The sequence below is a fragment of the Labrus mixtus genome, chromosome 18, assembly GCF_963584025.1.
Source record: "Labrus mixtus chromosome 18, fLabMix1.1, whole genome shotgun sequence".
Classification (NCBI taxonomy): Eukaryota; Metazoa; Chordata; class Actinopteri; order Labriformes; family Labridae; genus Labrus; species Labrus mixtus.
The window spans coordinates 24,678,098-24,690,729 of NC_083629.1; the positions used below are offsets into that span (position 1 = coordinate 24,678,098).

The window sequence follows — 12,632 nt, forward strand, 5'->3', positions numbered from 1 at the left end:
AACACGGTGACACACAGTCTCACTGTAATTTCACCATAAAAGGAGTCAGCCATCCTTGGATGTAAATTTATCGAGGAGGTCGTAACGTTTTACGGCCGGTGCTCGGCGCTGGATATGATCACATTTGTTCAGAGCTGTAAAAGATTACGATCTCAGATGATGTGTTTCACTGCAAACAAGCCGTTACCTCCTCGCTTTAATTACTGTTAAAAATCACATTAATGACCAATTGTGTTCCGTACAGAAGCAGAAGGTTTCCCTCCATGATAAAAAAATATAATGGCAGGAGTGGTAGTAAGTGTCGGTGTGTCTATCTGTGTTTTGAATAAAGGTGAAGGAGAAAACGATGGGATTCTGTTTGACTTATAATCCCCTCGGAGCTGCTTTCAGAGCGTCAGGAGCGAGCGGCCTTTTTCAGTCTAGACTGCTTTATCACTTATTCACTTATTTACAGATCGAGAAATCAATCTGTGGAGCAAGAAAAAAAAAACAAGCTAAAAAGAAAGAAAGCAGAAAATCAAAGATATGAGAGCGCGTTCTCGTCTTACTGTGAAGTCGACTGTTTCCCCGCAGACAGCGCCGCCGCTCTCACTCGTAATGAGCAGCAGCAGCAAAACCTGCAGAGGAATCGCAGCACACAGGGAGCTTAATTAGGAAATAATTGACTTGTATTTTCCAAATAATTGAGTTGTTTGAAGTGGAGAGAGAGATAGTCTCAACACTGACAGGCTACACCTTCCTTTAGAGAGCGGGCGCCTCATGCAGATTGGTTGAAATGTGGAAAAAGACGGAGGTTTGAAAAGCATGAAGTAAATGGCTTGAAATTGGAAATCTAACACGATTTGAGATGCTGAGAGAGAACATCTCTCTTCTGATGCGTGATGGAGTGGAGGGGAGAGGCGAGTCTCTTTGCATGTGTGTGGTTATGTGTGAGTGTGTGTGTGTGTTTGTGTGTGTGCATTGTGAGTATCGTTTAAAGGAATAGTTCAGTTTTTCATTTAAGGGGGGGGGGGGGGGGGTTATATGAGGTCATTAGTGAGTTTGGTTCAGTTCAGGGAGGGTCAGCAGAAGCTAAGCTACGCGTCGCTGTGGACGGGGTTTGGAGTGAAACATAATCAAGTTAAGAAAAGTGACATTTTCACCTTGATGAGATTAGTGTTGTAGTCAAGACCACATTAACCGAGACCGAGACATACCCGAGACCAGGGTGCTCTGAGACCGAGTCAAGACCATCAATATCTCTGAATAATCTTCATCTCGTGTGCAGGGAGCGTGTCACTCACTTAGACCGTAACACCGGTAAGGTTGCTACTGTCACCGGGGGATACAAAATCTAATTATGAATGAATTTAGAAAGAGGCGTTTTCCTTCTAATCACGGTACAGATGTGGAAAAATAGCCAATCAGTGGTGGTCTTGAACAGTCTTATTTTTTTTATTCACCAAAACGTGCATGCACACACTCACACAATAAAAAAAAAGAGATACAAACAAAGAGGGGAGCTGTGGTACGATACAGTTTTGCAAGCAGATTTAGACAAAAACAAACAAACAAAACAAAACAAAATGAAAAGGGTCAGTAAATAAAATGAATGAATTAGAAAGACAAAATAAATAAATGAGCAAACAGGACAAAGAAAAACATGGAGACAGTATAGAAACAAAATGATGTGAAATAAAAACTGGTGGGAGAGGTTGCACACGTGGTGAGGAGTTTTGGTGTTGTTTGTTTTTGTTTTGTTTTTCACTTTGTTTGGGTGCTAACATGATGATTGCCAATTATATTAAAATAATTTTCAAAATCCGCAGTCCGTCCAGTCTGAGACCGAGACAAGGCCGAGTAAAAATGCTTTCAATTCCGGGAAAGAGAACGAGACCTTCAAAACAAAAATGTCTCTGGACCAATTTCATCATGTGAGATCTCGTGGGACCCCTTTGTTCCCATAGTGCATTATGGTCGATTTCATTGCAGCTCTTTTGCTCTCCACAAGGACCTGCTGTCATCTGTGGAGTAAAACTGCTTTTGATTCTGAGACGAGATCGAGACCTTCAAGAAGTGGACTTAAGACCAAAACAGTAGAGAGAAAAAGAGTCCAACAACACCACAGTCCTCAGACACGTTTCATTCTTTGCTTCTCATCGAGCTTATTGAACTTAAGGAAACACACCTTAAAAAGGTCGTCTGGCCTTGAAGTCCTTTAAAACTGTTCCAGACTGAAAACCCCCCAGAAGTGTGTCGTCTCTCCCAGAGGTCACATCGTGGTCAGAAGATAAACCTCGGGGGGATTTCAGGAAGCTGCTTCTTCTTCAACGAGGTTAATTATAAAAGGAATCTAGTTTAGTGTTACGCCCTGTTGTGTCTCTGCCTGGTTCTCCCTCCTCCCTGCAGGCCGAGACGAGGACACACACACACACACACACACACACACACACACACACACACACACACACACACACACACACACCTCAGCTCCAGCTCTGAAAGTTAGACTGAGACAGCATTTCCAACACCATCGATGGGACCGCAGCGCCCCCTGCAGACGGGTGACATCACTCATTAATACTTGCAGTCTGTAGAGAACAAACCATATGACGTATTTTTGTAGGCCAACCCTGAAGTAGCATCTCCATGGGGTCTAAAGAGAATCCTCCTATGGGATGTTTTCATTGGATTTTGGATCATTGCAGAAAATAATCTCTGTGGCTAACACACGTTTCTGAAGCGTAGGCGTAACCTAAAGATTAAACCTACAGGAGACATCTCCGACTAGTGAGAGAGTTCCCGCCCTCTGTGTCCGGCGTGATGACGTTTAATGTCCCCGACGACCGCTGTAGTCACATTTAGCCGCTTGTTAGTAACCGCCTTTTTAAAGACGAGTAAAAACTTCAAACTTCACAAGTGGAGGTATTACCTAACGTAGTTTATGTGGTCTAACAAAACACCAACATCTCTTCAGCTTGTGTTAACCACAGACCTTATTTCAGGAGTCTAACCACAAACACATTCAAAATCCCCGTTGACTTTTAGACGTTAGACCACATGGCGCTCAAATGCTAACTTACTTCCTGGTTTTAGGACTCATTCCTGTGGTGCTCTTTGGTTACAGGGCATAAAGCTGGCTTTGTAAAGTTGGGGGCGGGGCTTGATCAGGTGTGGATGTTAGAGCAGTGCTGCAGGTACAGTGGAGACTTGACCTCACACAGCTCATAACCTCAGCTCAAGTTTTGGGACAAATGCAGCTTTGATTTTACAGATTTTCAACTCAGAAGCAGCATGGATGAAGCATGATTACTAAATCAAAGACATCAACTGGATCACATGAACACCTTGAAACACGCTCTCCAACACGGTCAGAAAGAATGCGGATCATAAAGATCTGTTGTGAGCTGCTATCGCTGAGCATTCCTCAAGAAACTCCACTCAGCTTCCTACGAGAGGAATATTTGAAATTCTGGGGCTGAACGCATGAAAGGAAAATCGAAATGATGCCCTAATGTATATGAATGGGAGCCGTGGCGTTCAGGTATTTCACGCCACATACCCCCTGACAGAGGCTAAAGTGAATAAGTCGTCAACGTGCATTGAGATTCATACTGTATCCCCGGCTGGAGCCGAGCCCATTTTCTCCGCTGTGCTCTCTCGCCATGAGCCGCACACAATAGTCAGGGAGACGTCTAATGAGGCAGGAGAAGAAAAATATTAAAGGGGGGAAAAAAAAAACCTCAAAAAGTCTGGAGTTGGCATATTCAACGGGCGCTCTCCAAATTCGATGAGAAAATCTTTTTGTTGGAGCTTCGGGCTTGGAGGGAAAGGAGGGAGAGAACAAAGGGAGAGGAAGAAGGGGAAGACGGAGCGAATGAGTGACTGAGATGGACTGTGACAATGTCAGCTTTGGTCTGGTCAGCCTGCACAGAGAGAGGAGGAAGAGCAGGAGGAGGATGAGAGGTGGCGCACACAACAGCAGGAGGCGCAGGGCCGATTCTAGGGTCTGTTGGGGCCCGAGGCAAAGCTTCATTGGGGGGCCCTTCCAATGAATTTTCCTCTTTCTTTTTCCACCCCCAGACAGACAGATAACTCCTCTTCATTTTCCTTAATTGACACATTTTGGTTTTCACAGGAATAATACTGTGATGCTTAGAAGGGCATGGAGAGAGTGAGTGCTGTGAGATGGGGGGGGGCCCCTTTCCTATATTTGGGGCGGCAGTAGCTCATCTGGTAGCTGGAGAGGTGCCAGATCACTTCCTGATCACTGCCGAGGTGCCCTTGACCAAACCCCCTCCCCACCACCAGCCCAGGAGCGCCCACTGTGGGCGGCTCCGTCACTCTGACATCTCTCCAGTAGTGCATGTCCATAGGATCCTGTTTCTGCAGGTGTGTGTATATTTCAGCCTATGTGTGTGTTGCATGATTAACAGAGTGTAAAAAAGACGGAACAGATCGGTTATGTTGGGACCATTTTCAACTTTTGACTGAGGAAACGCCAATAAATGCATATTGTTCACTGAACTGAACCGCTCGGTGGAAGGGCTAAAGTCTGTGCTCTCCCACGTTTTGAAATCGTCCAGCGTGCAGCCAGCTTAGCCCGTGTTGCAAAGGGGTTGAAAAAGTATCAGTTTGCACCAAGATCAGTCAAATCTGTGCAGGAAATCTACCTTAGTGAGAAGCTCTGTGAGACCCTCCTCTTGCCTGAGTGAGTCAGCAGCGCTCTTCAGATCACGAACAAAACCTGCAGCACACACTTGACCTCTGACCTCCTCACGCTTGCTCCTCGTAAAGTTTGACCTCGGCGCCCTCCTGAGATTCCTCCAAACTCTTCATCTGGATGTTTTTCACAACGTTGCACTCTCAAAAAAAACACTTTACAAAGTTGGTTAATGGCACAAGATTGTTTTCTTTTTTTTTTGCTATGAGAATTTTATGTACTTCAGTTAATGGCCTTCAATTTATTCCCTGTGTAAGTGCTATTGAAGCCCGAGAGTGTTTCAGGTTTTCATTTCAAGCTCACATTAAAGCAGCTGATTTCACCGACGAGCCTGTTGCCTCGTTCTAATCAGGGAGTAATCACCTGCAAGGGTTCGGCTGGAGGAAAAAAAGAAGTTGCAGATTGTTGGGCGTTTCAGTAGCACTTAATTCAGAAACACTTCATAACATTTAATCCTTAAACTTTGTCCCTCGAGAAGCTGCTTTTCCAAGTGAAGAGTACCGCACTATTCTTTTCTCCAGTGCTGTGATTTTCTCTGTGCAATTACACAGAGCAAGTTTCCCCCCCTTCCTCCCACTCATGCTCTCATGTATGCACACTGTGATGTAGCATGTTTTGTTTTTTTTGCAGATAATCCTTCCTCATGGCTTCACTGTGATGAGTACGCCTCGCAGGATAAAAGTGAAAGCATGCACATGAAGATGAACATGCAGCAGATCTGCTGCAGAGACTGTCGTTCTAATCTCCACTTGACATTATTAACTCGTGCATTTTATCATGCAGCTGTGCACATGCAAAAAAATATCAACTTCCTGTGCCTTGTGCATCTCATATTAGTGGTAATTACAAGCCGGTCTGACACACATGAAAACAATCTCACCGACGGTGCTTGTTTCATGTCTACCAGCTCGTTTTTTGCAGAATTCCTGATTTGTGTTTTCTGCTCTGATGTCACTTTATCTGTCTCCTGTTATCAGCAGCAGGAGGCTGCGGAGCTCCTCACAGGAGAGGCGGCACACTGCCCCCTAGTGGAGACGTTTTGTAAATCCTGACACTGCAAAGTTGTTGTCAAAGTTTAATACAGTGAGTTTAATGGAGCAGAGTAACTGAATGTGCTGAGCAAAGAGGGAGAGAGGGAGGAGGGGGGGGGGTAACTTTACCAAACTAAATGTTGTGTTTTAAGGATTATTACAAACAACTTCCTCCCCTGAGTTCACGACTACTAAATGTGTTACTGACTGAAGCTGCATGTCGGCTCAAAGAGCTCGTTTTGAGTTCCCCTGCAGACATGTTGTAAGACAAATCAAAATTCTCCGCTTGGAATAATAAACTGTGTCAGGTCGGGGTTTAGTTTAATTACAATGAGTGAAGCGACACGTTTAGCCTGTGGCAGATTCCAGTGAGAGCAGTTTGTGTTGTGAATGTTCAGCTCTGCACAGACTTCATCCTGTGAAGAGAAGCTGCATGAACAAGAAGGTATTCTATGATGTCATGATGATAAAACACCTCAAATTAATGTTGCAGCTTTTCTTTTAAAGGGGACAAATTATGAAAAATCCTCTTCTAGTGTTTTTGAACATTTATGTGTGTAACCTGAGAGTCTACTGACCCACAACATGTGAAATAAACCATCCAGTCCTTTGTTTGTGGTCTGCATAAGTCTTACAACACAGAGAAAAATGCTCTGTTTCAAATGTGCTCTCCTTGTGATGTCACAGTGGGATTCTGGTTAAAAAGAAAATCCCCTCCCCTCCCCTGGTATCTCCACCCATGGACTCCACCCCCAGACTAGAGCAGAACTTTAGCACAGGCCGGCCATTATTATTCTCTCTACAGAGGAGTGATGTCTACGGGGAAAACTCAGGGGGCGGGGTCATTACATTTAAAGAGACACACACACCAAAACGGAGCGTTCTGAGAGAGCTGGTTTATACAGGGTCACAAACCTCCTCTGGTGCTTGATTCATGTTATATTTTGACCAAAGCACAGCACAGATGTTTCATTTAGACCACAGGGGGACTGTTTGAAAAGGTGGAGGAGGGGACTGTTTGAAAAGGTGGAGGAGGAGACTGTTTGAAAAGGTGGAGGAGAGGACTGTTTGAAAAGGTGGAGGAGGAGACTGTTTGAAAAGGTGGAGGAGGGGACTGTTTGAAAAGGTGGAGGAGGGGACTGTTTGAAAAGGTGGAGGAGGAGACTGTTTGAAAAGGTGGAGGAGGGGACTGTTTGAAAAGGTGGAGGAGAGGACTGTTTGAAAAGGTGGAGGAGGGGACTGTTTGAAAAGGTGGAGGAGGGGACTGTTTGAAAAGGTGGAGGAGGGGGATGATATGTCCTCTTTAAAGGTGTTGTGAAATGAATGAAAACCAATAGCTGCCTTTTGGACAGTCATGTTAAATACAGGTGAGTGTGGTCAGGGATGAAAGGAGGTGGATAGCTGTTGCTACATCACTGTTCATGCATCCCTACTCGTCACTTCAGCCGGTGTGCTAATTTAATATGAGAGGAACATGTGTGTGTGTGTGTGTGTGTGTGTGTGTGTGTGTGTGTGTAAGAAGGGAGTACAAAACCAGATTTTGGAAGCCTGTGAGGTGGATCAGTTTTTTGTCTGAGTAGCTAAATGCTAATTGAGCTTGTTTAGTTATTTTCTAGTCTTCTGACGACGCAGATCACACCTACACATTCACACACTGATGGTAGAGGCTGCTGCAGAGAGTCCATCAGTCATTTTCACGAGCTGCATATTTTATTGAAATCCTCCACAACAACTGAGTAAATAGTTTTTTCTCTGTTGTCCTTCTGTGCACTCTGAAAGTCAGAGCAGGAACCCACAGCGCCCTCTGCTGGTGTTACGGTGAATCTCACTAGATTGCCAGACTCATTGTGTTATATTATTAGGTATGAATGTGTTTCATCTGTTATTATCCCCCCCCCCCCCCTCCCCTCCCCCCTTGAGATGAACACAACCTCTGAATCCTCCTCCTGTGCGTTTTATCATTTTTTTAATGTGCTCTCTCCGATTCCCTCGTTTTGGGAAAAACGCAGCCGCGTGTCCTTGATTGCACAAGTTTCAAAGAGTACGCCTTGGGTAACGCTGGGAAAAAACATTTTTTATTTTTCTGATGCAGAGAAGAGAAGATCAAAGGGATTGATGTTGGCATGTAGACAGATCTCTCCAGCCCCCCTCCCCACCCCCCTCCCTCTTCTCCACCTAAAAAAATCACCGCTCTGGTTTTGGTTGCCTGAACACAAACTGGGGTTTAAACGGTTTTTATGAGGCCGTGAGGAGGAGCGGGTAGAGTGAGGCTTCACAGTCGGAGGCTTCAGGAATACATTTATCTGTATTTATGTTTGATGCATCACGTCTTCATTTCCTGATTTTCTGTGTTCTGCACGCCAAACGTCTCTGCTCATCCGTCATTGTTGTTTCATAACGTCTCATGTCACTTCTGCTTTTTGTCCACATTTTTCTTGACATTTTTGGTTCAAAGTGACATTAAGCAGCTCTGACTCTCATCTTTGTTTTTGCTCCATTTTGTCTTGTTTGTTTGCCATGAGATGATTCATACCGCGTTCCTGCACAAAAGCCTCAAATCAAGATGTCCTCCTACTCCTCCCCCCCCCCCCCCCTCAGAAACCCAAAAAGGTGCATCAAAAGTCACGTCGAGGCGGTAAAGCACTTTAGGATTCATTTACACTCGCTGAAATCTCAACAACAAAAAAACACAAAAAGAGAAGGTCAAGTCCGGGTCCCTGAAGGTCGCGCTGTGACATTTCCAGTACGGGGGGGGGGGGAATCAGATAAATGGCCCGTCTTTGACGCTGGCGAGGAGGTTTTCTAACCGGCCCCGCTCTAATCTGCCACCTTCTGCTTTCCACTCTTCAATTTGACAAACAGGATTTGAACTAAAGCCTCCCACGCGGTGAACAGGCAGAGTGAGCTGCGAGTGGCTGAGGGAGATATTTCACCGCTCACCACCTCGTGCAATCTGAAGCAGCAGCTGCCAGCGAGCCATTCTTCTTCAAAAAAAAATAATAATGTCACCAAAGGGTAAAGTACAGGGCGAGCAGTAATGGACCTCCAGGTGGGAGTCGGGGGTCGCGGCGAGGTCACACAGTCAGGTTCACTTTGCCACATAGGCCACGACTTCTTTCTCCAGACTCTGGGCGAAGCGGTGGTTGAGGAAGAGGAGCTGACCGTGAGGAAGGAGGCGGCTGAGCAGAGCGTCCACACGGTTGCTCCGGAGAAGAACCTGGAAACACAAAGACGGGATTTCAGTTATTTCCAAACCGATCTGTTCATTTTCTTTTTGATGTGTTGATGTTAGCTTCTCAGCAGGAAGCTTCAGTTTGACATGCTGGGATCATTCAGAGCGCCCTGACTCTGAGCACGATGGACCCTCAGAGTCCAGTTTGTTTGACCCGTGTGAGTGCTCCGTACTGCGCTCAAGCACGGTACACTTCTCCGGCTTTTGAAGAGTTGGGTTTCAGGTCGCTATGGTTACTCATGTTTTCTCTATTTTGGCTGCGGGTACACAACGTGGTCACGACGTTTAAGCGATCTCTTCCTTTGAATAATTGAGAATTGAGATTCTGGCTGTATCTCTCCCGGAGGAGCTGCATGTGTGAACACAAACAGACGCATTCTTACATCACGTCTTACCTCAGGAGACCCCCCTGACCCCCCTCCTGTCTGACAGGGATAGTCTCCCGCTGTGAGGTTCATATGTGAACAGCCAGGTCAGGAGAATATCCGGAGCAGTCCTCCTGAAGTTATCTAGATATTTTCAGTCTTTGGCAGATATTTGACAGCAACTGTAAATGATAAGTTGGAGTGTTTTCTTTCATGTTGCTCTGTGCAACGTTGTGAATCAATCAAGCCACCTTAAATGTCAAAACGATAGCTATAACGATAACGATAATGTGTTTGTTTTTATCGTCTCTCTTTATGTCACTTCAGTTATGATCGATCCTGAAGCGCTAAAAAAAAAAAGTGTAGATGGATTTAAATCTGATCATGAATATATATATATATCCTCACTTGGAGAAAGAAGTCCCGGCGTCTTCCTGGTGCTCTCCAGCAGCACTACATCTATTAGGTTTTAATGTCTGTACAGAGGGAACCGTGCTCAGGTCCGGTTGGGTCTGGAGTAATGTGAGTGCAGGCTAGCAGGGGACTGGGGAGGCGGGGCTATCGTGCGGGACAACTGGGCCTAGTGTGATTGCACCCTTAGTTGTGTTGTTGCTTTAAGTTGCCACAAACAATCTTTAAAAAGAAACTGTTTTGCTGAGGAAACTTTATCAGAACTTTGTTGTTGTGTGAACATTTTACTCAGACTAAGGAGAATTTGTCAGGGCAGCGCTGGTCCTGCTCAGCTCGTCAGGATGATCCACCAGATCAGAAAACTGTGTTTGGTTCATGCGATCAATAAATTCATTTTTTTTATTTTACATGACGTGTTTTATTTTGTTGGTATCAGGATAGATCTGGAAGTTAATTTCTATTTCAATAGGCGTTATCAACAAGCGGGACCAAAACGACTCTGGATAATTCAACCAATCAGAGCAAAGGATGTCAGGTAACAATAGGCGTCAACTTTATGAAGCCCGTTGAAACACCAGAGTCTTATAGTCATGTCTGTTTGGATGTTGGTCCTCACCTCGCTGCCCTGGCCCAGCATGTGCAGGTGCTCCAGGCAGTGTCTGGTCAGGGTCCTCAGGGTCCCCTCAGCCAGCAGCAGGTTCTCGTGGGGCTCGCAGACCAGAGTGAAGCCCAGACTCTGAACCCCCAACCACAGAGCGCTCATCTCCTCGTGGAACGGGTCTCCAGCTCGCAGACGTACCACTCCGCTGTCGGCCTCCTGCAGGGCCAGATCCTCCTCGCCGGGCACCGTCTCCACCGGAGGACGACCTGAAGCCTCCCGGGACAGAGAGACGGAGCTGCGGACCTGCCTGAGGACACACAGGACCCGTTTAGAGAACAGTTATACAAAAGAGAAGAGAGAGTATTTACCACATTTACCTCCTGACCACCACAGACCCCCTCCTCTTTAAATCTTAAACCTGGTCTCGCCCGACCACCACAGACCCCCTCCTCTTTAAATCTTAAACCTGGTCTCGCCCGACCACCACAGACCCCCTCCTCTTTAAATCTTAAACCTGGTCTCGCCCGACCACCACAAACCCCCTTCTCCTTAAATCTTAAACCTGGTCTCGCCCGACCACCACAGACCCCCTTCTCCTTAAATCTTGACCACCAACGACGGAGGATTAGGGCCATGTTAAAATAATATTATTTTTTAAATTTCAAGATACTTTATTCTCGTAAATTTACGACTTTATTCTCGTAAATTTACGACTTTATTCTCGTAAATTTAAGACTTTAATATTGTAAATTTACGACTTTATTCCTGTAAATTTACGACTTTATTCTCGTAAATTTAAGACTTTAATCTTGAAATATATATATAATTTTATTTATTTTTTAACGTGGCCCTAATCCTCCGTCGTAACCACAGACCCCTTCTCTTTAAATCTTAAACCTGGTCTCGCCTGACCACCACAGACCCCTTCTCTTTAAATCTTAAACCTGGTCTCACTTGACCACCACAGACCCCTTCTCTTTAAATCTTAAACCTGGTCTCACTTGACCACCACAGACCCCCTCCTCTTTAAATCTTAAACCTGGTCTCACTTGACCACCACAGACCCCCTCCTCTTTAAATCTTAAACCTGGTCTCGCCCGACCACCACAGACCCCCTCCTCTTTAAATCTTAAACCTGGTCTCGCCCGACCACCACAGACCCCCTCCTCTTTAAATCTTAAACCTGGTCTCGCCCGACCACCACAGACCCCCTCCTCTTTAAATCTTAAACCTGGTCTCGCCCGACCACCACAGACCCCCTCCTCTTTAAATCTTAAACCTGGTCTCACCCGACCACCACAGACCCCCTCCTCTTTAAATCTTGAACTTGGTCTCACCTGACCACCACAGACCCCCTCCTCTTTAAATCTTGAACTTGGTCTCACCTGACCACCACAGACCCCCTCCTCTTTAAATCTTGAACTTGGTCTCACCTGACCACCACAGACACTTTCTCCTTCTGCAGGACTCGTCTCCGCTCCGGGCTGACCTCCCGGTTCTGTTCGGACACGACCCCCTCATCCGGACCGAAAACCCGGGAGTAGAGGACCCGACTCTCCCCGGGACCGAGGGCACTGACCGGACACACGGTGTGGATCAGGAAACAGCGGACCATGACGAAGAGCCACTTATTTCATGTAAAACCCCGGATTAAAGTTAAACTGTCTGTAAGAGTAAACACTACAGAGTATCAGTGAATCACTTCCGCGTTGGCGCGCTGACCCCTCTCGGATTCCGTTGCTGTGTGTTTTAAAATCCACCAGATGGCGCTCTAGTGTTATATGAATATTTATGTGATTTAAACCAGATGAAACAAACTGTTTAATATGTTTTTACCTTAAAGTCTTCATTAAATTTAACTTGATTTATATACAACTATTAACTCTGTTTATTTCTACATATTTTCTGATTTATGTATTTTCTTCCACATTTTTATCACCTTTTTTTACTGTTAATTTGATCTCTATTAATATTCTGTTTTACTCAGCTTTTCCCCTCATTATGTTTTATTTTGTTTGGTGTCAGAATTAATTATTTCCGGGACAATATTTACCTTTTAAACGGAGCCAAACATCTAATAAACATCTTGAATCTTTGGAAGATTAATCAATTTCTAAGGTGATAAAATGTTAGACAATCAGTCTCTGCAGGTTTCTGTAATTAACAGTCTGATACACAAATATATTCAATTCATCATCAACTAGTGTCAGAACATTCAAGTTCAAGAAGTCTTTATTGTTCCTCCTGTAGGACTGAGATGCTCAAAAAGACAAAAGAATTAAGAGGAAGG

The 12,632-nt window shown here is 45.2% G+C and overlaps 1 protein-coding gene across 2 annotated transcripts; it reads right to left on the bottom strand.

The window, feature by feature from the left end:
• Positions 1 to 7,424: 7,424 nt before the first annotated feature.
• ap5s1 (adaptor related protein complex 5 subunit sigma 1) lies at positions 7,425 to 11,986 on the bottom strand. 2 transcript variants are annotated; one of them, XM_061062969.1, is made up of 3 exons: positions 11,776 to 11,986; positions 10,358 to 10,649; positions 7,425 to 8,950 (listed from the first exon to the last, which is right to left on the bottom strand). In XM_061062969.1, the coding sequence occupies exons 1-3, from the start codon at positions 11,955 to 11,957 to the stop codon at positions 8,822 to 8,824; spliced, it is 603 nt and encodes a 200-aa protein (XP_060918952.1). In that variant the 5' UTR covers positions 11,958 to 11,986; the 3' UTR covers positions 7,425 to 8,821. The 2 variants fall into 2 exon arrangements, with proteins under 2 accessions (XP_060918952.1, XP_060918953.1); XM_061062970.1 differs by having other exon boundaries at positions 11,766 to 11,986.
• Between the last annotated feature and the right edge of the window lie 646 nt (positions 11,987 to 12,632).